The 25,822-nt window shown below is 46.6% G+C and overlaps 1 protein-coding gene across 1 annotated transcript in view; it reads left to right on the forward strand.

Annotated features, from left to right (window-relative positions):
* The window catches only part of LOC109559781 (uncharacterized), a 169,806-nt gene that overhangs the window by 105,319 nt on the left and 38,665 nt on the right, over positions 1-25,822 (forward strand). The window contains 2 exon segments of the mRNA XM_070794115.1: positions 596-779; positions 6,534-6,616. Coding sequence (XP_070650216.1) covers positions 596-779; positions 6,534-6,616 — 267 coding nt within the window.

Below are 25,822 nucleotides of genomic sequence, written 5' to 3' on the forward strand. Positions count from 1 at the left end.
GTTCCCTATAGCTTCTACAGTTCACTGCAGCTCTAAATCTATACCGCCCTGTTCTGTCGCTAAGCCATGCAGCATTGTTCATAGACGGCCCACGTCATCGTCAAAGTAGGTCTTCCCTCCCTTAGCATCACAGTCCTCCAAAGCCAGTGGTGCCCCTGTGCAGTCAGTTTGCATCCCCTCACCCACCTGCTCTGGGGGACATGTCATTCCTTTGTCTTTGATCCACAGAATCTCCTATTTGAGCTAAGAAGCCATGTGTAGCTATATTAGAGGAGGCACACACAGGGGAGCCATTGTATTCCCCTAACGTGTTCTGACCCTAACTGTCCACAGTGCCACCCAGGAGCCTTGGCCTGAGCCCAACCCTCCCAGCCCCCTCTCAGCTACTCCAGGGCATAGAAGACTCTGGAGAAGAGGCACATGATGCCTAAGGCAGCACCTTGACCTGACCCAAGGGAGCTGACCTGCCCAGCAGAGAATGCCAGTGTTTGTTCCCACTCAGGATGAGGCCCCGAGATTTTTAGTGCCTGCCTGGACTCCAGTGGCCAGGTGGCAAGCCCCCGTGCCAGCAACACCCCTGCTCTCCCCTGCCTAGGCAGGTACCAGGTGATTGGGGGCATCATCTCTCCTGTCAATGACAACTACCGGAAGAAAGGCCTTGTGGCTGCCCGGCACCGTGTGGCCATGGCCCGGCTGGCCCTGCAGACATCCGACTGGATCCGGGTGGACTCCTGGGAGAGCGAGCAGACGCAGTGGATGGAGACAATCAAGGTGCTGAGGTAACAGTGGGCATGCGCGCGTGGGATGGGCAGGGGCCCCGATCATGTCCGAAGAGCCCGCAGGGTGGGAGGCGCGGATGGAGGGTTGAGTGGGGCTTCAGCCAGATCCTCGCACCCAAGTCCTGCAAGTGTTTATCCGTAGAGCGAGAGAGACCGACAGGTTCACCTTCGCAGAGAGACCCTGAGTAAACAAATCACAAACCACTACCCTTCAGGGTACTCTTTGTGGAAAAGCCCAGTCTCGATTCAGAAGGCTGAAGCATCCAGGGTCCAGGGCTACCACTCAGTAGCTGTCTGACATTAGATACATGATGACTTCTCCAGGACACATTTCTCACATGCAAAATGGGCACAGTATAACCTAACAAGGATCACAAAAATGTAAATCATTTTTCTGACCCAGAACCACATAATCATACACAGTAAGTGAGACCTTTTATTATTGTCATCATCCACTAGGTTGATAACTGCATCTACATAATGGGCCATCTTTCTAATTGTACAAATCCTGGGTTCTCTAAATCTGGACTTGAAAAAGAACTATGAATCTAGAGATAGTTGCACAGGAATTTTTTTTCTTTTAGAATTGCTATTAGTGTTCAGCATTAAGTAATGGAGCTGTTTAAAAGCCCCAGCAAGCCCTGTATATGAGGACAGTCAGTCTCTGACTTGTGTCAGGGAAACCTTCCTGGGAGTTTGCTAGGGAAGCAGGAGACCCCACCTGTCCTGCCTGTCAGAGGGGACTGAGAGGCGGGTCTGCCTGTCACTGCCGACAGCCAGCTCGACTGGAAGGGACTGCAGACTGTGGGCTGTCTTTTATTCATAAGGAAGCACTAGACTCGTCAGAGACTAGACACAAGGGGCCAGGTTGAAAAATTGGCAGGCCTGCCCATAATTTGGTTTTTACTTTTTACTCTTGAAAGTCACTTGGGAGAAAAAATGTTTACCTTTAGCAAAAAAAAAAAAAGGTAAATATTTAGTTTCCATATCCTGTTCTTATTACTTACCCTTTACAGGGGAAAGAACCAGCTAGAAGTATTCAGTTGTAGTGCTTCTTCAATATCTGTTGCCAAATTGAAGGAGAGCAAATATGAAATAATTGTTAGATATATGCTCTTTTTTTAACATAAGGAATAAATTTACACCTAGATCATCCTTTTAGAATAAACAATGTAGTCAGCTCTCCTTTATCTAGGCTAACAGAGGGGAGTAGAAACAAATCAGATAATCCCACAAATCATTTAGCTTTAGTATGCAGTTAGAAACAAAGAGACGTGGTCCTCCTCCACCCTGTGGGAGGCGCTGTGGCCTCGGGCCCAGATCTTGGAGCCAAATTCACTAGTGAAGTGACTTGAGGTAAGTGAGATGGGCTCTCTCTTCAACTAATAAGATAGGGATGACATCATCCACTTCACTGGGATACTGTATACATTAAATGAGGTGGTGCAGGAAAGCACCTGGCTTATGTGCTGTGCTTAGTCGCTCAGTCCTCTCTGACACTTTGAGACCCTATGGACCGTAGCCCACCAGGCTCCTCTGTCCATGGGGATTTGCTAAGCAAGAATACTGGAGTGGGTTGCCATGCCCTTCTCCAGAGGATCGTCCCAACCCAGGGATCGAACCCAGGTCTGCTGCCTTGCAGGCGGACTCATTACCAGCCTAGCTACCAGGAAAGTGCCCACCTGGTTTATAATAGGGGCTTAATAACATTAGGGGCTTCCCTGATAGCTCAGTTGGTAAAGAATCTGCCTGCAATTCCACCTCAGTTGGTAAAGAATACCTTCCCTGCGTCCCTAATTGGCCCATAGTTTATTCTCATAACAGATAAGCCATTCACGGGTAAATAGGATTTGACCACAGTACCACATATTAATATCCTGCTATAAAATGCAGGCCTAAGATTTACAGGATGCATTCTTTTTCTCCTTTTACTGTATCCTTTAGACAGATGCTTCTCAGCCCTGGCTGCACACCAAATCACCAAGAGAGCTTTCAAAAGCACAGAAGCCTGAGTCTTACCCCAGAGACTGGGATGTCATTGGTCTGGGACGGGGCGTCAGGATTGTTAAGAGCTCCCTAGTGGTTCTAATGTGTGGCCAGGGTTGAGGCCCACAGTCTCAGTCACCAAGTGTGTGAATCATGTTTTATGATTAATACCAGGATCGATCCAAACCAGTGGTCTCAATCCTGGCTGTAGGACTCACCTGGGAAGCTTTTTTTAAATGTTCAACCTCTCCTACCCAAGCTTATGATTTTTCTAGGGTAATAGGCAAGGTCTAGGCATGGATATTTTAAAGGTTCCCAAATGATTTATTTTGTGCAGCCAAGGTTGAGAATCCACTGATAAAGGCAGCAGTGTTTTATCAGCCAGTTAAGAGTCTTTTCAGTATTTGGAGTGGCCTTCATTAGAAATTTTGTTTAATTACTAATGTTTTCCTAAAATTATCAAAAACATTTTTTAAGATTGAAAATCTGGTTAAAATTGTAAAGTGAGGTGATTCTAGAAACATGGTAGAATGCTCTAGAATGCTCCCACCCTTTTGCTCCATTTAGTATCCTCTTGGTAGCTCAATGGTAAAGAATCTGCCTGCAGTGCATCAGACCTGGGTTCTCTTCATCGGTTGGGAAGATCCCCTGGAGAAGGAAATGGCTACCCACTCCAGTATTCTTGCCTGGTAAGTCCCATGGACAGAGGAGCCTGGTGGGCTACAGTCCATGGGGTTGCAAGAGTCAGACAGGACTGAGCAACTAACACTTGGTGGAGTCAACAATGAATCTACATCATGGCGACAGTGACATACATCACTATGAAGTCAATTCACTGTAGGGTTTATCGAGTGTTCTCTTTCTCCTTATCAAGTTGCTTATTTTTATTCTAAATTTTTAAAATCTGGGTCAGCTTCCATGCTTCTAGAGCACTTGATAGCTTATTTCACTCGCCCTTTCCCCATGCTGGGCAGGCCTTGGTCATGATGCCATTCGATGTGGTCCAGCAGCAGCAGCTCATGTGCCCCTTGGCAAATATGAGCCTGTGTTGTCCTCATCCTACAGATGAGGAAACTGAGGCTCAGAGAGGCTAAGTTAAATAAGTTGCACAACAGATAAGCAAGTGGTGGAACCCCAGTCTGTTGGACTCTGAAGCTATACGTGTGGCCATCTTCAAAACCAGTGATCTACAGAGGGGAACACCACGTGGCTGACTCTGTTTCTTCTGCAGTAACCCTCTGATCAGGCTTATCTGGAGACCAGGGGATGCTGAGGACACAAAGAATATGCTGCCAGGGTCAGTCATCAGGCCCAAGGCCGGGGACACCAGGGTACCACTCAGGCAAGCAACAAAAGGAAGCAATGACCCCCCCCACCCCACAAAGGCAGAGTAGAGGTCTGTGAGGAAGATGCATTTGGCACTGAAAGTAGCCTTTTGCACACCAGAGTTCCAGCTACTATTCAAAGCAGGGTCAACTTGAACCAGGGGCTTCAAGGTCAGTAAAAATAAAATGATAATACCAGCTTTTACTGATCACCTACTATGTGTGCCAAACATAATAACTAGGCAGCTCAGCAACTCTGAGAAGTAGATGAGTTTGGCCCCATTTCACAGATGAGGAAACAGGTCCTGAAAGAGTCAACAACATATTCAGAGTCCTACAATGAGAAAGTAAAGATGGCACCCGAACCTGTTTCCATCTGTTGTGAAATTCCAGACTAATCTGGGAGTGAAGCCTCAAGAGGTGATGCTTTCTAAAACTGAAGCAGTAAGACAATAATGGCAGGACTTTCCTGATGGTCCCGTGGCTGACACTCCGTGCTTCCAGTGCGAGGGTGCTGATTCACTCCCTGGTTGGGGAACTAAGATCCTACATGCCATGTGGCATGGCCAAGAAAATATTTTAAAAATAAAAACTGCACATTTATATTTTTAAAAAAGACAATAATGGAAGCACAGACGAGTCCAGCAAGGCCCTAAGAAGACTCAGGTGAGTCTCTGAGACCATCAGGAAGGACTTTAGACCTGAACTAAATGTATTTATTTATCCCCCTTCCATCTTTCCTGAATTCAGCTGACTTTAGGTAAGCAGTTTCCTAGGTACCAAGAATATAAGGATAAATTAAATGAGTTTCCTGTTCACAATCTGGTGGGGAAGAAAGACTGAGAGTAAGGCTGTTAATAACAGCTCATGTTGATTGGGCACTTTTCTGTGGATGGACCGTGCTCAGCTCTTTAATTCAGCCTCATTATAGCTCTCTGAGGTGGGTACTGTCATTGTCCCCCATTCTACAGATGAGGAAAGGGAGGCAGATTGCTTAAGACACCCAAGAAGATTCCAGCGCTACTATTTGGAACCAGTATACCATCCCAGGCAGTTTCATTCTAGAACTTAACTTCTACACTGCACCTTCTCCTAACAATCCACATCAGCCTCTTCCCCAGCCAGGGAGAAGCTCTTGCTCCTTAATGGTCTTGTGATACTCAGTGTAGACAAGGTCGCCATTAACTTTCCTGACCAAATAACAGAGGTCAATGAGGCTCTGAGAGTGTTCATGACTCACCCAGCAGCGTACAAGCAGGAGAGCCTACACTTGAACCCAGCCACTCATACTGAAAATACCTGCTTCTTCCATCAGGCACTTTTCCCCAAACACAGCTCCAGTCAATGGATAATACAGTAGGCGGAAGACAGAAGATCAGATTTATACAAGACTTAGTGCTTACCCGTGTTTGATTAAAAAGAAGGCACAGGTATCTCTTGACTTTCAGAAGACAGATTGCTAAAAGAGCCAGGCCTATCAAATGGGTGTAAGTCTAATCACATCCAAACTGCTAACATATAACGAGATTTGTGATTTGCTCTGCGCTCTACACCCCTCCGTGGACTTTGCACATCTACTCCTTGCATCTTCATAACCACACTTGGGAGGCAGGCACTGTCATCGTTCCTCGTTTTGCAGGTACTGAGACATGAAACACCCACCCAGGGTCCTACTGCTGGCTGATGGGAGAGACTGGATTCCACCCCGGCAGTCAAGCTCCAAACCAGGCTCTGAGCCATGACCCAGTCAGGTTCTAAAGTACTAGCTTATGATCCGAGCAAGCCTCTGTTTTGAGAGGCAGCTATGGGCCATGCACTGCGCCAGCACTTGAAAGTGTTAGCCGCTCACTCGTATTCGACTTTTTGTGAACCCATGGACTGTAGCCCGCCAGGCTCCTCTGTCCAGAGAATTTTCCAGGGGATCTCCCCAACCCAGGGATCAAATTCAGGGCTCCTGCATTGCAAGTGGACTCTTCACCTGCTGAGCCATCAGGGAAACCCGGTGCCAGCCCTTACTGTGTGGTAACGTACTTACATTCACAGAAGTCTGAAAAGTAGCTACATTATTCCAGCTTTTTACAACTGAAAATTTGTACTCGGAACTCAGGTCTGATTCTAATAGCCCAGGTCCTTAATCCCTATTCAACTTTTATAAAAAGTGAGCTACGGAAAGAAAATACTTAAAAGAGTAGAAATCTGCTTGTTTCCTCCTTTCAGCTGGGGCTCATAGAAGGCAGTCTTGGATGGGGTGGTCTGTGAGCACCCAGATGCATCACCTGGCACAAGGCCCAGCACACAGTAGGCCCTCAGTACGTATTTGTGGAATGAGCTACCTTAAATGGACAAAGGCAGAATGAGACTTAAAAACCAGAGACCCACCCTGGGTGGTGGGGGGACTGTAGGCCACACGGATGCACCCTGAGCCCATATGCTTACCCCACAGGCATCATCACAGCGAACTGCTCAGATCTCTGCCCCGGATGGAAGACCCAGACCAAGGCAGTGCCAGCTCCCCCGCCTCCGCAGGTAGGTGCTAACCCTCTGCTCTGTCGGGGGTGCGGAGCATGGGAGAGGGGGTGAGATGTCAGGGCTTCAGGTGAGAACCCATGTGAGCCACAGCCCCTGGGCACAGGTAAGAGTATTTGAAGCCTGCTTGGGGTGACACTTTCCGTGTTGAAAAGTCAGGTTAAACAATCTGCCACCATCCCTTGTAAATCGTTGTTTACTAAAGTGGGATTTCCTGCCCCAAAGGAGTTTACCTACCTTATGACTTGCGCTTGTGACCTGGATTACAGCCAGGACAAAGCTGGGATCAACTTCTGGGTGCTGCTGAGCTGGTTTGAAAGCCTTAGCCTTTTTGAATACAAAATGTGCCGTTATATCGCTTAACCTACCACTGTATAGCATTGTTACTCAAGTGTTTTACTCGGAAAAGGAAACCTAGTTTTAAGGGATTTAACGTCTGTTTGGATCTTCCTTTTAATCTGTAACCCTGGGTTTCTACCCTGTGGTCAGCTCCTGGTGTTTGATGGAACCTTGTCAGCTGTGATTTCAGAGCACCTCCCATGGCAGCCCTGGTGCCAGGGGTTAAATGCACAGCCCCCTCAGGCACATAAACCAGAGCACAGTGATGGGGGACAGGGTGGGCCAGGAGCAAGGGATCACTGGTCCCACCCGGCCAGCATTCCAACAGGCTCTTCCGTGGGGTTGCCTCCAGCAGCTCTCCCAACTTTAGCTGGTGGGACACTATTTCCCTATGAGGAGACCTCCAGATTGTCATGGTTAAACACGCTTACAATGCCGTCTTAGAATTTTACAGGACTTTTCAGAGCCTTAACTATGTTCATGTATATGGGACTCTAATGAGGAAGGGATGTAGATTGAAGCCATTCTTAGCACTTTTTAATCATGGGGCTCTTTTTAATGCATATTAGTATTCCTCAGAACTGGTGCTCCCCAGAACACAGACTGGGAACCGCTCTCCTAAAAGGACTTGAAAGGTGGGGTGAGAAGAGATAAACTAGGAGTCTGGTATTGACATATACACCCTGCTATATATAAAATAGGTAACAACAGGGGCCTACTGTATAGCACAGGGAACAATAACCTATAATGAAAAAGAATCTGAAAAAAATACATATTAAAAATAAATTAATTAAGAGGCCTTGAAAATGCCCTCAAGTTTCCCACTGCAGTCCTCGGATGCTGATCAAAGCATCACTCACAGCAGAATCACCTGGGCGGCTTATTAAAAACACTGAAGCCCAGGCCACATCCCAGACCTCCTGTGGGGAAGAGGCCTGGAACTCAATGGTTAACAGGCACACTGGGGATCTGCTTTACCTCCAGTCTGGGGAACTGTGCTGTTGAGTGGGAACCCAAGAAAAAAGGAGCTACAGAGTTTCCTATATGATCAGCTTCTCCAGTATTGATTACATTCCTCTGGCCTCCCTGTCCGCCTCTCCTCCGGAGCCAGCAGGGGCTCCTCCTCACCTGACCCCAGCCCTGAGCACAGCACACAGTGCTCATTCTCAGCCCTCTGTCTTCTTTCTGAATCACCTCTGGCTCAGCAGTCACTCCTGATAGAGTTCTCGAGACGCTGGGTGAGAACAGAGGTGGCCTGCCCAGCACCTGTCCTGATCTGGAGACCATCTATGGATGGCAGTGAGTCCAGGTGTGGATAGGGGAGCAGTCTGGAGGAGGCAACGCTGCATCACCACTTGCAGGACCTGTAGGTTATCTGGGGTGGGGGACACCTTGGGGCAGAGGAGCAGCTGAGTAAGGCACGCAGGGCAGGAAGTGCTGGCCACCCCATGCCATTCAGGATGCTGGAACCTGTGGTGAGAGAAGGGAGTAGCTGCCAGTGAGGCAGGAGGGATTCCACACTGAAGCTCCCAGCTTCTCACCGCTCTGCAGATGCTTCCAGAAGCCCTGTCTCTTTGCCTGGCCTGCCTCTTCTCCCACCTCCTTTTGTGGCTCTGCTGTTGAAAAGCTGTCTGTCCTGTAACTCCCTTCTCTAAGAAGGAACCCTCCCTGAGAAACCAGCTCCCCCTCCACCACTTCAAGTCACCCCACTTTCTTTTTGGATGTGCTTGTCCAGGGGCTACTAGCCTGCTCTGCTTGGCCCTATGACATTGGGGGTTTGTCCCTTATTCCCTTTCTGTCCGTTCAAACCCTAAATCCTACTCTTCTTGTTCTCTTCCAAAGTAACTGTTAAAAAAGGAAGTTTGAAAAACAAAAAAAGAAAGTTTACATTGAATGAAAAGTGGGCTTTTCAATTTACCAAAATATATCCAGGGCTTTAAAAATGTGTGTGCCCTTTGCTTGATAAATTCCCCTTCTAGGAATCTGCCTGAGGAGGTAATTAGAAATTGGGACAAAGACTTATGAGAAAGAGGTTTATCACAGCAATTTTTATAATGGCAGAACATAAAGCAACCTCAGTGTTAAAATGTTAGGGAATGTATAAGTAAATTTACTATATATAATATAGGATGAAGAACCCACACAAAAGGTTTTCATGATATGGTGAAACACTTAGGAGGTAAGTGGGAAAAAAATCAGGATACAAGACTGGATAATCTCAAGTATATAAACATATGTAAATGTACTTTCACATCTATTTGCATGTTTAAATAGAAAAGACTAAGAAATACACCAAAATATTGACAAATTTTTGTAGAAAGCAGAATTATTGTTGTTATTTTCTATTTTAAATACTTATATTTTCCACACGGTCCACAGTCGACACAGATTTCATGTTTGTCATCAGAAAAAAAAATAGAGCAATTAAAAAAGAAAGGTGGAGTTTTTCTTGCGTAAGTTTGGCTTCTGATGAGGTACCTTACATGCTACCGGTGACCTGTTGCCAAAGGACCATGCTGTGTGCCGTGCACTCTGCCATGTGCTGTTTTACTCTGCAGCTGAGCTCAGCATCTTCTGGCTGCCAGGGCCCTGCTTTGCCCATCACCGCTGTGATTTGTAGTCCTCCTTGGACTCACCCAGAGGCGTGTGGATTGCCTTGTCCTGGGCCACGTGGGTGTCACACTTTGGGACACTTTCAGTCCTTTAATAGCCCAGTTCTGTCGCTCGTGAGGTGGTCCCTGCCTTGGCTGCTGGGGCCGAGCACAGTTCAGAGGATTCTCTTTCCATACAGCCAGAGCAGACGCTTCCTCTGTTTGCATTTCACACTGTCTGTTCCAAGGCGGCCTTGGTACTTGTATGATTAGTTGGGGCATTCCCCTCATATACCAGTGGGCTTCCCTGGTGGTTCAGTGGTAAAGAATCAACCTGCCAATGCAGGAGATGCTTCAGTTCCAGGGTCAGGAAGATCCCCTAGGGTAGGAAGTGACAACTCAGTCCAGTGTTTTTGCCTGGAAAATTCCATGGACAGAGGAGCTTGGTGGGCTACAATCCATGGGGTTGCAAAGAGTTGGACACAACTGAGCACGCACACACACTTCAGATCCCAATACCTGGCTTCATCGTAGGTATCCTGTCTAGACCCAGAAGTCCTACACTCCAGACACCACCCTCCATGCCTGTGTTCATTTGCTGCACTAGGCAGGAAGTTTCCATTACATTCTCACCATCACTCAACTTCCATAACTCCCAAAGGAGGCTTTATTATCCCTACTACAGCTGAGGAAACAGGCCCATCAGCTGTAACTACCCCAAGGTCCTCGCAGACCTGAGATTGGAACCCAGGGCTGACTGGCCTCAGGGTTGGTGCTCTTTAATGTCAGAGTGTGGGCAACTCTGACATTCAAACAGACAGGTCCTGGTGGCATTTCTCTTGCTTTCTGTGTGAATCTGCTTCATCTGCTCTCCAGAGCCTGTGGTTATTCAAAGACAGAGCACACTGCCCCAAAACGCCCATGGACATGTATTTATGTCACTGAGTCACTGTTAAGACAAATCAAATTGGCAGCTTTTATTCAAAACCTCAGACTTACAGACTGGACTCCCAGAGTAACTGGGTCTGCAGATCTCGTACCAGTGATATGAATGGGTCTGAAAGGAAATGTAACTGCCTTTAAGGGGCCTGATGACAGGAGTGCCCAGAGTTGGGGTCTAAGGTGTGTGTGGCTGGCACGAGGGACCCATCGCACCAGCCCCATGGCATGCTTTTTGGCATGGGGGAGGGGGCAGGTGTGGGTACTTGTTCCCTCTGGGCAAGGGCTCAGAGTGAATTGTATTCCATACTGTCATTGTTAATAAATTCAAACAGTATTTAATATTGAAGCAGGTATGTGGAGATCATCCCCACAGAAACCCACAGGAGAAGAAACCCTGACCTGTGGGAACAGGAAGGTGTCCCCAGACCCCAGGAGGCCCTGGAATTCAATGCACATCTCTTAACCTCCCCCATAGGAAGAGCACAAAACAACAATTCAATTGCTTGAAAGATCAAACACTGGTCTCTTTCAATATTACAGTGGTCAGATAAATAAGAAAGTAGAGTAAAATCTCACAGGTATAGAATAGCTTGAACCCACATACATGTTGTAAGCAATGAAAGTGAAAGTGAAGTCACTCAGTCATGTCCGACTCTTTGCAACCCCATGGACTGTAGCCCACCAGGCTCCTCCATCCATGGGATTCTCCAGGCAAGAATACTGGAGTGGGTTGCCATTTCCTTCTCCAGGGGATCTTCCCGACCCAGGGATCGAACCCAGGTCTCCCGCATTGTGGGCAGACGCTTTAACCTCTGAGCCACCAGGGAAGCCCCATGGGACCTATGTAAGCAATGGGACCAGCCCAAATGAGTGAAAAGTCTAAGTTACTGAATAATTTTTAAATGCACTTAGGACACTCTCCATGAGCGCTTGGTGAATGTGCCAGTGAGTGGATTGGTGGAGAAGTAGGTGTATGGATGGATGGATGAATGGATGGATGGTAGTTAACACATGCCACACTTTTTCTGTTCTCTGTTCTAAGTGTTCTATAAGTTCATTCAATTCTAAAGTGATCCTATGAGATAAATAGCGTTAATATCCTTATTTTAAACTTGAGGTCATATAGCTGTCAGATGGCTGAGTCAGGATCTGAATATAAACAGTCTGGCTCTAGAGTCCTAGTTCTTAACCTGGAGAATTCATGAATACATGTCTTAATAAATATTTGAATATCATTTTATTATACCAGTAGTACACTGCTAAAGTTTTTGAAGTATGTTTCTATAATTACATATGATGCCTTAAAATGAGTAAACAAGTCCAGTGCCATCGTTTCACGGACAGGGAAACTGAGGCCCAGGGAAGGATCTCAGCTCCAGCCCCGCAGCAGCCAGTACCCAACCGAGGCGAGATCTCTGACCTCTTTATGACATGTCCAGCTTCTCACTTTCCAGTGCATCGCTGGCCGAGTGCTCCTTTGTAAACTCGTCTCTCTAATCCATGTCCAGATTCCCTTAAAGTTTTCACAACAGAGGAGCCTAAACTGACAATTTATATCAGGTTTCCCCCCCCCAGCAGATGGTATCCCTGAAGCCCTTCCCAGCGGAGGTTTCATGGTGACTGAGATGTTCTTGCTCTAAGAGCCCAGCCTTTGCTGTTCACTGAAGCTAGAACTGACTTCCAGAAGGACCGGAGGCCCTGCTGCTTGCTTCTAGATGGACTTAGTTTTTCTTTTTCTGATTAGCCCATTCAAAGCGGACGGGAATAGGAATGGTGCCAGGAAAATACAGGCAGAGTGATGCATGTACAATTCCTGCCAGCAGGCGGCAGCAGAGCCCAGGGGTTTCAAATGCCCCCCAGTGGAGGCTGGCCGACTGCTAGCAATGAATAACCTCAGGCAAGTCACACGCCTCTCTTTCCCCGTCTGCACAATGGGCATGACAATAACACCTATCTCCTGAGGTTACTCTGAGGCTCAAATGAAATTAAACACATAAAGCACTTAATAATAGTGCGCATAGTAAACAGCCAATAAATGTTAAGTATTCTTTAATCATCACAATCATCATTCTCTGTTAGAACAAATGCTAAAGGATTATCCACATTGATCAGTTGTTCTAGAGCTTTGTTTTATTGAAAACAGATGAAAAGGTCACCAGCTGAGGTCTTAGAGACCTTTTAGTTACCCAAAGATTGTTTATAATTAACCTTTAAGATGGGATTGTACTTATAAAGGTCCCAGAAGTTAGGGCTGAAATAGATTGGCCCTAGTGGTAAAGAACCCGCCTGTGCTCCACGTAAGAGAGACTTAAGAGACACAGGTTTGACTCCTGGGGCGGGAAGATCCCCTGGAGAAGAAAATGGCAACCCACTCCAGTATTCTTGCCTTCAGAATCCCATGGACAGAGGAGCCTGGTGGGCTGCAGTCCATGAGGTGGCAAAGAGTCAGACACAACTGAAGTGAAGCAAGCAATATAAATTTATTTACTTTTTAATTTATTTTTGGTGGCACTGGGTCTTTGTCGCTGTGAAGGCTTTTCTCATTGCAGCGAGCAGGGTCTACTCTCCAGTGTGGTGCGTGGGCTTCTCATTGCTCTGGCTTCTCTCGTTGTGGAGCACAGGTCAGTAGTTATGGAGCAGGGGCTTAGTTGCTCAGCAACTTGTGGGATCTTCCCAGATCAGAGATCAAACCCATGTCTCCTGCACTGAAAGCCAGATTCTTTACCACTGAGCTCCCAGAGGAGCACAGGGCTGAAATAGATTTTGAGAAAGGCGGTGACTTGCTGGAGGTCCATCGTCTATTAGTCCTAGGGCTTTAAGAACCTCACCTTCTATCAGAAGACAAGAGTTTTAGGTTCAGCACAGCCACCTTTGGCCTTTCTGGACCTGCTGTGGGCTCCAGCAACCACAGACAGCCTTGTGGTATGACACTGAAAAAAAATTCATTTTGGATTACTTGGCATATTGCCAAGGTTAAACAAAAGATTTATTGATTAAAGTATTACTTAACAACTGTATGTCCCTAAAGTAGCTTCAGATTCATCACATGCTTTTTCTCCTTAAGTCATGAACACATAGACATTGAGTTCCCCATACATTCCAAGAAAAGCGTTTGGTGAAAATCTCAAACAGAATATGATGCTATCTTTCCTGGCCATGACCCTCCTGTTACTTTCTTGAGATCCACCCTTGTCTTCCAGCTGTGCCTGAGCTGAAGCTCCTCTGCGGGGCAGATTTCCTCAAGACCTTCCAGATCCCCAACCTCTGGAAAGACACACACATCCAGGAAATAGTGGAGAAGTTTGGCTTGGTGTGTGTGACCCGAGCAGGGCATGACCCCAAGGGATATGTCTCAGACTCGCCCATCCTGCAGAGATACCAGGACAAGATCCACCTGGCCAGGGAGCCGGTGCAGAACGAGATCAGCGCCACATACGTCAGGTGGGCCCTGAGCCAGGGGCAGAGCGTGAAGTACCTGCTCCCAGATGCTGTCATCTCCTACATCAGGGAACACAACCTTTACATCAGGGATGCCAGCCCGGGGAGGAATGAAGGCTTGCCAACCTAGGGAGGGCCAGCCCCTTCTTTTCCAACCAGGTCGTCCTGAAGACAGGGCACTTATGGTCTTTGTTTTCTGAAATCTTTCCATTTTGCATTTGGTTTGTTTCAACAATGATTTTGCTTCTGTGGCATCTTCTGTCCCAGGAAGAGATACCTTCTTCAGAGAGGAGCAAAGGTCTGCATTACAAGGATGGACATTTATCATCAAGGTTAAAGTGGCGTGGCAGTGCATCAGGATTAGACAAAAGCTCTCAGAACCTCTGGTGGAAAAGGCCTCCTTGCTTTGTAAATGGTAGTTATGGCAAGAACACAGAAGGCGGTTCTGCACATGGCAGGGGCCCCTGAGGGTCAGATCAGAATTGCCCACAAAGCCTTTTTTATCTGGGACCAGGTGCAACCTGTGGGCCTTGATTGGAGAGACTTGACAGGATGCTAATTACCAAACAGTGGGCTTTGTCAAGGCCTTGTTTCAACAAAACAACACTCATGGAGGCCTACATTCAGGAGCAGCACTTTGTTGATTGACACTGAATCTTCTTTTACGAGCTGTTGTCTGCCTGCCTCCTGGTCATTGGTAAAATTTAAACCAAAATCTTTCTAAGTAGTGATCCTCAAACAGTATTTTTGATACAGTATACATATATATATATTTTTAACACGGCTATTCTATTATATAAATGCCAGGGTTCCTGATTTCCAGGTTTCTAAAAAAGAACTGAGTTAAAACAGATGCCTTGACTGTTTTAGAGAATCTTTTTGAATGTTTTATGATGGCCTGCCTGTTTGAATATCGGCGAAGGGATAAATAATAAATTGACATCAAAAAGTACTAATGAAAAGTTTCTCTTTTTCTTTCTTTGTTATATTATTAATGCCTGATATAGCAGCTGTTGCTTTTCTTTTTAGCTACTCCATAAAATCTGTTACTGTTCCAGTCCAACTGGCATGAATTTAAAAGTTTCTAGTCCCAGGTACCGGAGAAGGTGATGGCACCCCACTCCAGTGTTCTTGCCTGGAGAATCCCAGGGACGGGGGGGCCTGGTGGGCTGCCATCTATGGGGTCTCACTGAGTCAGACACGACTGAAGTGACTTAGCAGCAGCAGCAGCAGTCCCAGGTACCAGCAGTGGAGGAAGCAATTGCTTTCCAAGTGAAAGGTTCTCTAAGCTCTGGGTCAATGGCTCTGTTCAGGTGAGCCCTGGAAGATGCTCCCAGGAGCCCGGTGTAGGTCCAGGATTTGTCCTTCCACTCCTGATTAGGAGGAGATTTTGATTGGCCAAACCCTGTTTAAGTTGACTCTTTCCACTTGCTGACTGAATGCATTTAGAATTACTTCTCCCAGACTTTGCCCTGGTTCATACTTGTTACAAATTTAATCGTGCAGAAGCACAGAGTTGGTGGGAAGAATCTGGTATCTCTGTCGTCCTCCTCTGCCGTCCCCTTCTCCTCCTGCCTTCAATCTTTCCCAGCATCAGGGTCTTTTCCAATGAGTTGACTCATTGGAAATATATCCCAGTGTCTGCAGGTGTGTCAGGATGGACATGAGTGAAGTTGGGAATCAGGGTTCCCTGTGAGGAGAGTGGAGTGGGGGGAGCCTTCACATGGGAGTCTCCAGACTTCTGTCCCTGTAACCTCTAAGCTGCTGACTTTTCCCCACTCTGATGAGCTATGCCCTCAGAGTCTCCCTAAGGACTCTGCTAATTCAAGGGAATAAGAATCAAATAGTCTTGGCCCAAAGCTGGCACAGCAAGCTGTGTTATGTAAACTGGCTCCCTTCTCCACGCTGGGCCTCAGTTTCCCAGTCTCTAAAATGGGGAAGTTTGGTTAGACATCCTCTACATTCTCTTCCAGCTGATTTTCTAAGACTCTGAGTACCTCTGACTTCAATATCTCCATCCTTATTTGGGTACAATACACTTCTAGCCCAACTGGACACTCCCCAAGGGCAGGGGCCTTTGTATTCTTTGCTGCTGTATCCTAAGTGCGAAGAAATTTGCTACTACAAGTGTGCTTGCAGGCCCAGGGTTCGCATCCCCGGGGAATGACTAGAAAGACAGACTCTCAGGCTCTAGCCCACATCTACTGACTCACTCTGTATTTGAATAAGGTTCCCATACCATTCAATGCACTGGCCTAGAGTTGTCGTTCAGTCACCAAATCATGTCTGACTCTTTGCAACCCCATGGACTACAACACGCCAGGCCTCCCTCTCCATCTCCTGGAGTTTACCCAAGTTCATGTCCATTTAATCAGTGATGCCATCCAACCATTTCCTCCTCTGTCGTCCCCTTCTCCTCCTGCCTTCAATCTTTCCCAGCATCAGGGTCTTTTCCAATGAGTTGACTCTTCACATCAGGTGGCCAAAGTATTGGAGCTTCAGCATCAGTCCTTCCAATGAGTGTTCAGGCTTGATTTCCTTTAGGATTGACTGGTGTGATCTCCTTGCCGTCCAAAGGATTCTCAAGAGTCTTCTCCAGCACCACAATTCGAAAGCATCAATTCTTCAGCGTTCAGCCTTCTTTACAGTCAAACTCTCACATCTTTATACATGACTACTGATAAGACCATAGCCTTGACTATACAGACCTTTGTTGGCAAAATGATATCTTTGCTTTTTAATACACTATTTAGGTTTGTCATACCTTTCCTGCCAAGAAGCAATTGTCTTCTAATTTCTTGGCAGCAGTCACCATCTGCATTAATTTTAGAGCCCAAGAAGAGGAAATCTGTCACTGCTTCCACCTTTTCCCCTTCTATTTGCCATGAAGGATGGGACCAGATGCCATGATCTTAGTTTTTTTAACGCTGAGTCTTAAGCCGGCTTTTTCACTCTCTTCTTTCACCCTCACCAAGAAGTTCTTTAGTTCCTCTTCACTTTCTGCCATTAGAGTGGTATAAAAATTATTCGTTTTGTTTTGAATAAACTGTACGTATAGCTGAAACTGCATCACATTTACTCTGGTAAATTGCCCCCACTGTTCTGTGTGGAGTACAGAAGGCAAAGGAGGGAAAAGAGAAAAACAGCACACAGCTGTAGTATCCAGAAAAAGTGATGGAGAGGGAGCCTGTGGGTTTGAGGCAGGGCTTTTCACCTTGGGCATTACTGGCATTCTGTACCAGAGAATTCTTCACCGGGAGGGGCTATCCTGTGCCTTGTAGAATGCTTAGCAATATCCCTGCCTCAGTTCAGTAGCTGGTAATAATATCTGCCCATTGTAACCAAGACAATCACCAGACCCGCTAGTTTAAGACTATGGCTTAGAGTGGGAGGGGGATGTTTATAAGATGGGGTCTCTGCTTCCCAAGAGAGAAGATTAGGAAATGGCAGCTGAGTATCTTACAAAGGTCTAGTTTGGCGGTAGGGGGATCCCTACCAGTCATGAAGTCATGTTTATTCTGGGGGACACAGTGCTGTTGACAATAAGAATCAAAAGCCACATCCTTGACTCAGAGGCACCCCACCTTCAGTCTCCCTCTAATCCCAGTGCCCAGAGTAGTTTTCTCTTCCTTGTTTCACAGGCCGAGTCTTCCAACATACCCTGTACCCTCAGTCCTGATGTTCAGGGCCTGGCGAATGGAGACTCCCAATGAGTGGGAGCTAACAGTTCTATGATTATAATTATTCAAATTTCAAGATTCATTTATTCAAATCCCATTTATTGAGGACCTTGCCTGTGCTAGGCACTAGACTAAACACTCGGAGAAATGATGTGAGCAAATGGACATGGTCTCGCCCCTCGAGAAGCTTACAGACCATTGTATGGATGGGAATCAAGCATTTCCATGACGAAACATGATTTCATACCATCTTGAGGGCTCCAGTGGGCAAATCCACCATGTACTCTGCCAGCCAGAGGCAGCAGGTTCCCTGTGAAGTAAGGAAGCTTAAGCAGCTCCTCATTTGCCTGGAGGGATCTTCATTATGTAGGTATCTGATTTCACATGCAAACTTTTTATTCTTTTTCTGGAAAGGGGCCTTCAAGATCATACAAAGTTTAGGCCCCATAAGACACCAGGGATTCACCCTGATGACAGAGTATAGACAGCAGAAAAGAGAGGATGGATTTGAGACCTGAAAGACAAATCCCCGAGACTTGGGGATGGGTGGAGGCAACTGACTTTCAGGCGGAATGAACAGCACACACAAAGGCCCTGTGGCAAGAGAGGGCCAAATAGACAACACGACAAGCTAGATTCATCAGCACTCCTTAAGAAGAGGCTGAGTGTTATAGCGTGCATCTGACGGGAGGCATCTTGGCATGCCAGCATTGGCCTCCCTGACCAGCCTCCCTGTGGGCTCGGGGGCACTAGGCCCAACTAGGCTGGAGAAGACCTCCTGTCTGACTCATGGTCATACCTTGTGGCTCCCACCAGGCAAAGCATTCATTCCTTAGCCTTTACATATTTGTGGTTGTTTAGTAGCTATCATGTCTGACTCTTTTGTAACCCCATGGACTGTAGCCCGCCAGGCTCCTCTGTCCACAGGATTTCCCAGGCAAGAATAGTGCAGTGGGTTGCCATTTCCTTCTCCAGGGGGATCTTCCTGACCCAAGGATCGAAGCCACATCTCCTATATTGCAATCAGATTCTTTACCACTGAGCCACCAGGGAAGTCCACCTTTATATATATTGTCCCTAAAATAAAACATCACAAAAGATCTACTATATATATACATACATATATATATACATATATATATAATGGGTATATATCTACTATATATGTAGATATATATCTACATATAGTATGTATATGTATATATACCTACATACTATATATGTAGATATATATCTATATATTGTTAGATATATATGGAATTGTTATAGAATTTAGAATATTTTAGAATTGTTAAGATAATCCCCAATAGACATACATCTACCATATATGTGTGTGTGTGTGTGTGTATATATATATATATATATGTGTGTGTGTGTGTGTGTGTGTATATAGTATCCGGAGAAGGCAATGGCACCCCACTCCAATACTCTTGCCAGGAAAATCCCATGGACCGAGGAGCCTGGTGGGCTACAGTCCATGGGGTCGCTAAGAGTCAGACACGACTGAGCGACTTCACTTTCACTTTTCACTTTCATGCATTGGAGAAGGAAATGGCAACCCACTCCAGTGTTCTTGCCTGGAGAATCCCAGGGACAGGGGAGCCTGGTGGGCCGCCGTCTATGGGGTCGCACACGACTGAAGTGACTTAGCAGCAGCAGCAGCATATATAGTATCAACTATACATACATTATATTTCTGCACGCTCACTTGTCTCATTGATCCACATAGCCTCCCTTTTTTTAGTATCAGAAGAGAAAATACGTGTCACTGCCGTGCTCCTGATTTATTGCACTGACACTGACCTGCATACCTGATTTCACATTCTTCTCCAGTCCCTCAGGCTGTCTTTGCATCTCGTTTGCCAGGGTGTTTTGTTTATTCAGCGAGAACAGGTAAAACAGTGGTTTGGGCTCCTGGGTAAATAGAATTTCCAGCCTTAAATAAAGGTTCTCCTGTGCTAGTGTATGCTGCCCAAGTGAGCGCAGCTCTGTATTCTGGCCTGAGGAAAAGATTTTTCATTTATAATCCTGTCTGTGTCACTTGGGACAGAATGATGTGAAATCCCATTTTAAACAGATAGTGCTCCGGATTTGCAAGGCACACATGGTAATTGAGTTAATACATGAATATGAATTTCTTCTCCCCAGCCTCACACTTTCTATGCTAACAGTGTTTCCGCCTTTGCTTTTTGCAAGGGTCTCAATGCATAGACCGTGTTCCATTTCGGTCATGTTGTTTTCTTGGACCACAGCTCTGCATGTTAAATATACATACGTGTGTGATCTTAATCAATCATAATGCACCTAGGCACAGACCTCAGAATATTTTAGAATTGTTAAGATAATCCCCAGAAGGCTTGTTTGTGGCACTAGAAGGGACCCTAAAGTTAATCTGGTAGGTCCCACCTTTCCCAAATTATCAGAACGCTGAAATCCCAGTGTTCTGTATCGCTATTAGAAACAGTAGTACCGTGTTTCTTTGGGGAGCCCTACCTCTCTTTCTCCTGCTGGAAATCCATTATGAGCATTTGCATGCCTTGTCAGTCTTACTTTCTGTACATGCCTCATATGCAGCCTCTTTTCTCCATCCATCCTGTCCCCTCTCAAGCCAGACTCTCCATTATCTCTTACCTGGCCCACTACCACTCCCAGCCCCTGCAGTCCCTTCTCTATACTGGGGCCAGAGCAGTCATGTATGTGTACAAAACTGGGTATATTCCTCCCCTGCCCATATTCCTTCCAAGGAACACCAGGAGACTCCAATAGAAGCCACAGACTTGAAGAGCATGTTTACAAAATGTAGATCTAATAAATGACTGGTGTCTAGTATGTAATGTTAGTCTTTCAGTCATGTCCACCTCTTTGCGACCCCATGGACTGTATCCCACCAGACTCCACTGTCCATGGAATTCTCCAGGCAAGAATACTGGAATGGGTTGCTGTTCCCTTCTCCAGGGGATCTTCCTGAACCAGGAATCGAAGTTGGGTCTCCTGCATTACAGGCAGATTCTTTATCATCTGAGCCACCAGGGAAGTCCCTTAGTACATGTAAGAAACCATAAAAAACAAGACTAAAAACCTAATTAAAAACCCAAAGATTTGACTAGTCATGTTCAGGAGAGGGTTAACCTAGCAGGCCTGATGCAGCTCTACAGAAGGCTGGCCCTTGGCTGGCATCTGAGAAATTGGCTTTTGGAATATTGCCTACGTGTCTAACTGATAAGGCTGTTTTGCCTGCCTGGGGCACTGGACCAGCTTGCCTAGACTGTTTTTACAAGCAGTGTGATTTGTAGGGAACACCTGCCTTCCTTCTAGGAGTTTGGAATGTCAGTAATCACGGCTGGTCGCGCAGGCAGAGTGCCTCCATCACCAGCCCATGAAAAAAAAAAAAACCTGGATTCTGAGTCTCAGACAGCCTCCGCTGCAGAAACAGTACACAGTGTTTCTGCATTTTGCCGCTGGAGAAAAAGCACATTCTGTGCACGTTCTTCCCAGGAGGCAAAACTTTGGATGTCTTCACCTGGGCTCCTCCACACTCCTCCCGATGTGTTTTTTCCCCTGGCTGGCCCTGCTGTGTGTCCCCTCACTGTAGTGACTCATTGTTAAGACAGGTAACTGCCTCTGAGTCCTGCGAATCCTTCAAGCAGGTCACCAAATATGGAATCCTAGAAACAAGGACACTTCACCAAAGACGATGCAGGAATGACAGACAAGCACAGGAAGAGATGCTCAGCCTTCTCAGTCTTTAGAGAACCACAGTGAGCTGCCATCTGCCACCCGCTGGAGTGGTTAGAACCAACTGAGCAACCCTAGGTGTCCGTGCAAGGGGGATGAAACCATGCGTCCACTCACACTTGTATGTAAATGTTTATCCACTAGAGCCAAAAACTGGGGAAATTCAGATGTCCATCAACTGGTGCTTGAAAAAACAAATGTGTTGCATCCATGTAGTGGAATACCATTAGCAATTACAAGGAGAAAAACTAGGGATGGATACCTGCAACAAGGTGAAATGAATCTCAAAGACAGGTCAGATGGAAAGAGCCAGGCATATGGAATGAAATATTGTACGATTCCATCAATATGAAATCTCTAGGAAAGACTAAACTCTAGAGGTGGAAGGCAGACCAGTGGCTGCCCAAGGGTAGGCATGGGGATTGACCGTAAGTGGAAACAAGGGAACTTAGGGGGTGATAGATATATTCTAATTTAGATTGTGGTGATGATTGCACAAGTATATAAAGTTACCAAAGCTCGTCAGCTATACACATAAAATAGAGTTTGTGGTATTTAAATTATACCTCAATAAAGGTGTCCCCTGGTGGTGCAGTGGGTGAGAATCCTTCAGCCAATGCAGGAGACTCAGGTTCAATCCCGGATCCAGGAAGATCCTACATGCCGTGGAGCAACTAAGCCCTGTGTGCCCCAACTATTAAGCCTATACTCTAGAGCCCGGGAGCCACAACTGCTGAAGCCCAAGGGCGTAGAGCCTGTGCTCAGCAACACAAGAGCCCACCACAACCAGAGGCCCAAGCGCCACAACTAGAGAGTGGGCCCCACTCACCACAACTAGAGAAAAGCCCACACAGCAACGAAGATTCAGTGCAACCGAAAATAAATAAAATTGTTTTTTTTTTAATCCTCCTGAGCTTCCATTACATGCTTTTGGAGTAGAGACCTGGCTCCTCCCAGGGTTGGCCTCCTCCTCCCCCTAGTCCTCCCTGACCCACCCCAGGCCCCCAGCCCTTTTACCCTCTGCTCCAGCCTAGGGCTTCTTTCAGTTTCTCACACACTTCTCTGAGTCTCGATTAAGCCAGACTTGCCCACTGGACTCCCAGCCCCCTACCTTCCTCTTTGGTGAGAGAATTTCATCACTCTTGAAATGACTGATTCAATAGCAACATCAAGTTCCCTGAAAGCAAGGATTTGCCTTGATCATTGTGCTTTTTCTCCAGTATGACTCCTGACTTACAGTAAGGACTCAGTAAATATTGCATAAAAATAATACATGAATAAGCATCTTAATAGCTCCAAGAAGCTCATGATAAACACACCTGTCTGTATAAATCCGTGTTTTTGAAGCATATTTGCACTCAGAATCCTTTCTATACACACACACTTAACAGTATGAGGAACACAGAACTCAGAGTGTAATTTACAAAGTTCTTATCTAAAGTTTTTTTCCCTAGCTTTTTGCTGCAATAGACATCCTTGTATATAAACCCTTACAAGCTAGTGCTCTTGTGACATAGATTCCAGGAGTGGTACTGCTGGGTCAAACAGTATGTGTACTTTTTATTTGAATCAATGTTACCAGATGGATTTTTTTAAGTACATTGAATTTTTTTTAAAAAAATAGAATCTCATAAAGCAGCTGAAATTTCATTTCCTTATTCCTTTGCAGGGAGTCACCTTCATTATCTTTCATACACACCACTGCAATACCCGTCTCTTTATTCCAACAGATAATCTGTGTGGAAGAGTTTCAGGGACTCTCGCACCTTTTAGAGAGCAATTTGCCACACACTGTTCCCGGTGTTTGCTGGGTGCCTCCGTCAAGGATTATTTTTTCTTTTTGGTACACAGGAGCTCCTCAAACTCACCCAAACAACAGAGGTGGGAGCACAGGTGTCATCAGGATGTCAGGAATGGCAGAGCCCATGGACAGGACATATATACCAGTTCATGAGAAACTGGAGAGGAACTTCCCTGGTGGTCCAGGGGTTAAGAATCCACCTTCCAATGCAGGGGATGTGGGTGGGGAAACTAAGATACCATTTATCACAGGGCAACTAAGCCTGGTCACCTCATGAACACCCAGCAGAGCCAAAACAAAACAAAGAAACTGGAGAGAAAGAAGAAATTTATATTCCCCACCTTCCCTTTTCCTCCCTCCTCCTCCCCTACTTCCTCATCTCCCTCCCCTTCTGCCCCCACTACTAACTGCTATGGTCCTCAGCCACTGCTCATTCTCCAGCAGCTGGCACACCTGTACCCACGTGACCCTCCACCTTAAGCCCTGTCTCAGTGTCACAATTCTAGATTCCCTGACTCACTGGCCCTGGGTGGACTTATCTACCTGGTCTATGCGGCAGTGACATTTCTACAAGGGTGGAAGGTGGGCAGGCAGGAAAGAAGTGAAGGACACTTCCCACTTTTGGGTAAGCACCCACAAAATTGCAGAGTAACCTAGCATCTGTGTATATGCCTCTTGCTCCTGTTCTGCTGCAGGTGGTGCTGCTAGGAAATGTGCCCCTGGGGGGAGAGGGGGAGGGAGGGCAGGATGACAATCAGATGTCAGTCTCTCCTTCTCCACTCTTCCTTATGCTGTGGGCAGACGGACCAGACCCCAGGATGGGTTGGGCAGAAGCTAGAGGGAGTCCCCCCAGGGCCCAAAGGCATGTGCTTGAGTAGCCGTGGGTCTGGGAGGACCAGGGAGGGCAGAGTACAATGGCTACAGCTGGATCGTGAGCCGGCCCCCTCAGCGGGATCCTGCAGAGGGGGCAGGGACTTCCTCCTCAAGGCTGCGTGGATTACAGGACATGGAGGGTCAAGCCAGGCGCGGGTCCCCATGCTCCACAGCAGCCAGAAGCCATGTCTGGACCCTCACAGCCTCACTGGGAGTCCTAACTTGGCCAAAACTCAATTGGCTTCTTGGAAGAAGGATGGCAAGTTGGTACAAACGGATGTTTGCAAGGTGAGTGTGGATTTCCCTGGCATCTCAAGATGTTGTGTCACCAGAGACCTGTCTTTCCCAACCTCTGCTCTAACGTCCCTCTCTCTTCTCTGGGAAGAGCCTCTACTCAGTGATGCTACAACCCCAGCCACCCCAAGTGCCCCTGTTTCTGTGGCTGTCTCCCTGACTTGACTGCACCCTGAGAGTGTTACTGAGTCCAACTTGTACGACTCTCCCCATGACAGGTCAATAAATTGAGAGATGAGTCTTTGAGGCAAGGAATAGCAACTTTATTCAGAAAGCCAGCAGACTGAGAAGATGGCAGACTAGTGTCCCAAAGAATCGTCTTTGCTGAGTTAGAACTCAGGCTTCTTTTACACTAAAAGAGGAGGGGTAAACTCCTGGATTGGGAATGTATTCATTTCTTCCTACAGCCAGGTGGGCCTGGTCAGGATGTTTCTTGTGACCCAAACAAAGGTATTTTAGCTTAATCCTCATTACCTGGGAGGCAGGGTTCCCAGAGATGGACCATTATGTATAATAAGCTTACAGGCAACTTCCCTTTAGTGATTAGCTTGTATTCAATGCAGTGGAATGTAAAGGTTAGAGTAAAAGCAGATCCAATATGGGGTCAGACTTGTTCTCCTCCTTGTAAAGAGGAGGGGCTCGGTGTCTCACTGTGCCCAGACCAAGCCCCCCATGGGTGGACATCAGATGGTCTGGTGAAGGCCTGCCACCTACCCTTCTTCCTAACAGCACCCTCAGTTTCTTTTAAGGACTTATCTTCCTCACTGGATTCAGCCTGGTGAGCACACCCAGATGTTCACTCCCTGCAATTTAAATCTAGAACACAGTGACCACTAAAAATGGCCAGAATAGGTTTATCCTGTGGCCAGTTCCAATACAGGGTCTCATTTGTTTTTCCTATTTCTCTCTCCAAACATGATTGTGTCCTTGGTAATCCTTCCAGTGTATTTCCTCATTTTTTAAAAGCTCCAGAATCTGTTTCTGTTGCTTGTAACTGGGGACTGCAGAAGAGGAAGAGGAGGGAAGGAGAAAGGGAGGGAGGGAGGAAAACTAACTCAAACACCCAGTGAGTGAATGAGACCAGACCACAGTCTAGCTGGAAAGCCTGCCATCAGCAGGGCAGCCATGGACAGGGCAATGGTGGCTGTGATGAGCAACACTGTCTTCTTGGAACAGCTAGGCCAAGCCCGCACATTCACATCTGTGGTACCACTGGGCCAGCCACGGAGATGATTTCAGACAATTCTCTTAGCTTCTCACAAATGATGTCGGGCTCACGGGGTCCTCCCATCATGGCACTACAGACACCTACAGAGCTCCTGCTATTAGATACAGGAAGGCCTAGGGCCCCACCATCAGGTTCCCGAGGCTCTTAGGAGAGCTCCATATCCAGAGTACCCCCAGCATTATCTAGTACAGAGTTGAGGTGAAGGGAAGGGGCCAGGACAACTGAGCAGTAAAGAAGCTAGGGATCATTTTTATTCTATTACAGATATTTTCTAATTTTCCTTGT

The sequence above is a fragment of the Bos indicus genome, chromosome 1 (genome assembly GCF_029378745.1).
Source record: "Bos indicus isolate NIAB-ARS_2022 breed Sahiwal x Tharparkar chromosome 1, NIAB-ARS_B.indTharparkar_mat_pri_1.0, whole genome shotgun sequence".
NCBI classification, from domain to species: domain Eukaryota; kingdom Metazoa; phylum Chordata; class Mammalia; order Artiodactyla; family Bovidae; genus Bos; species Bos indicus.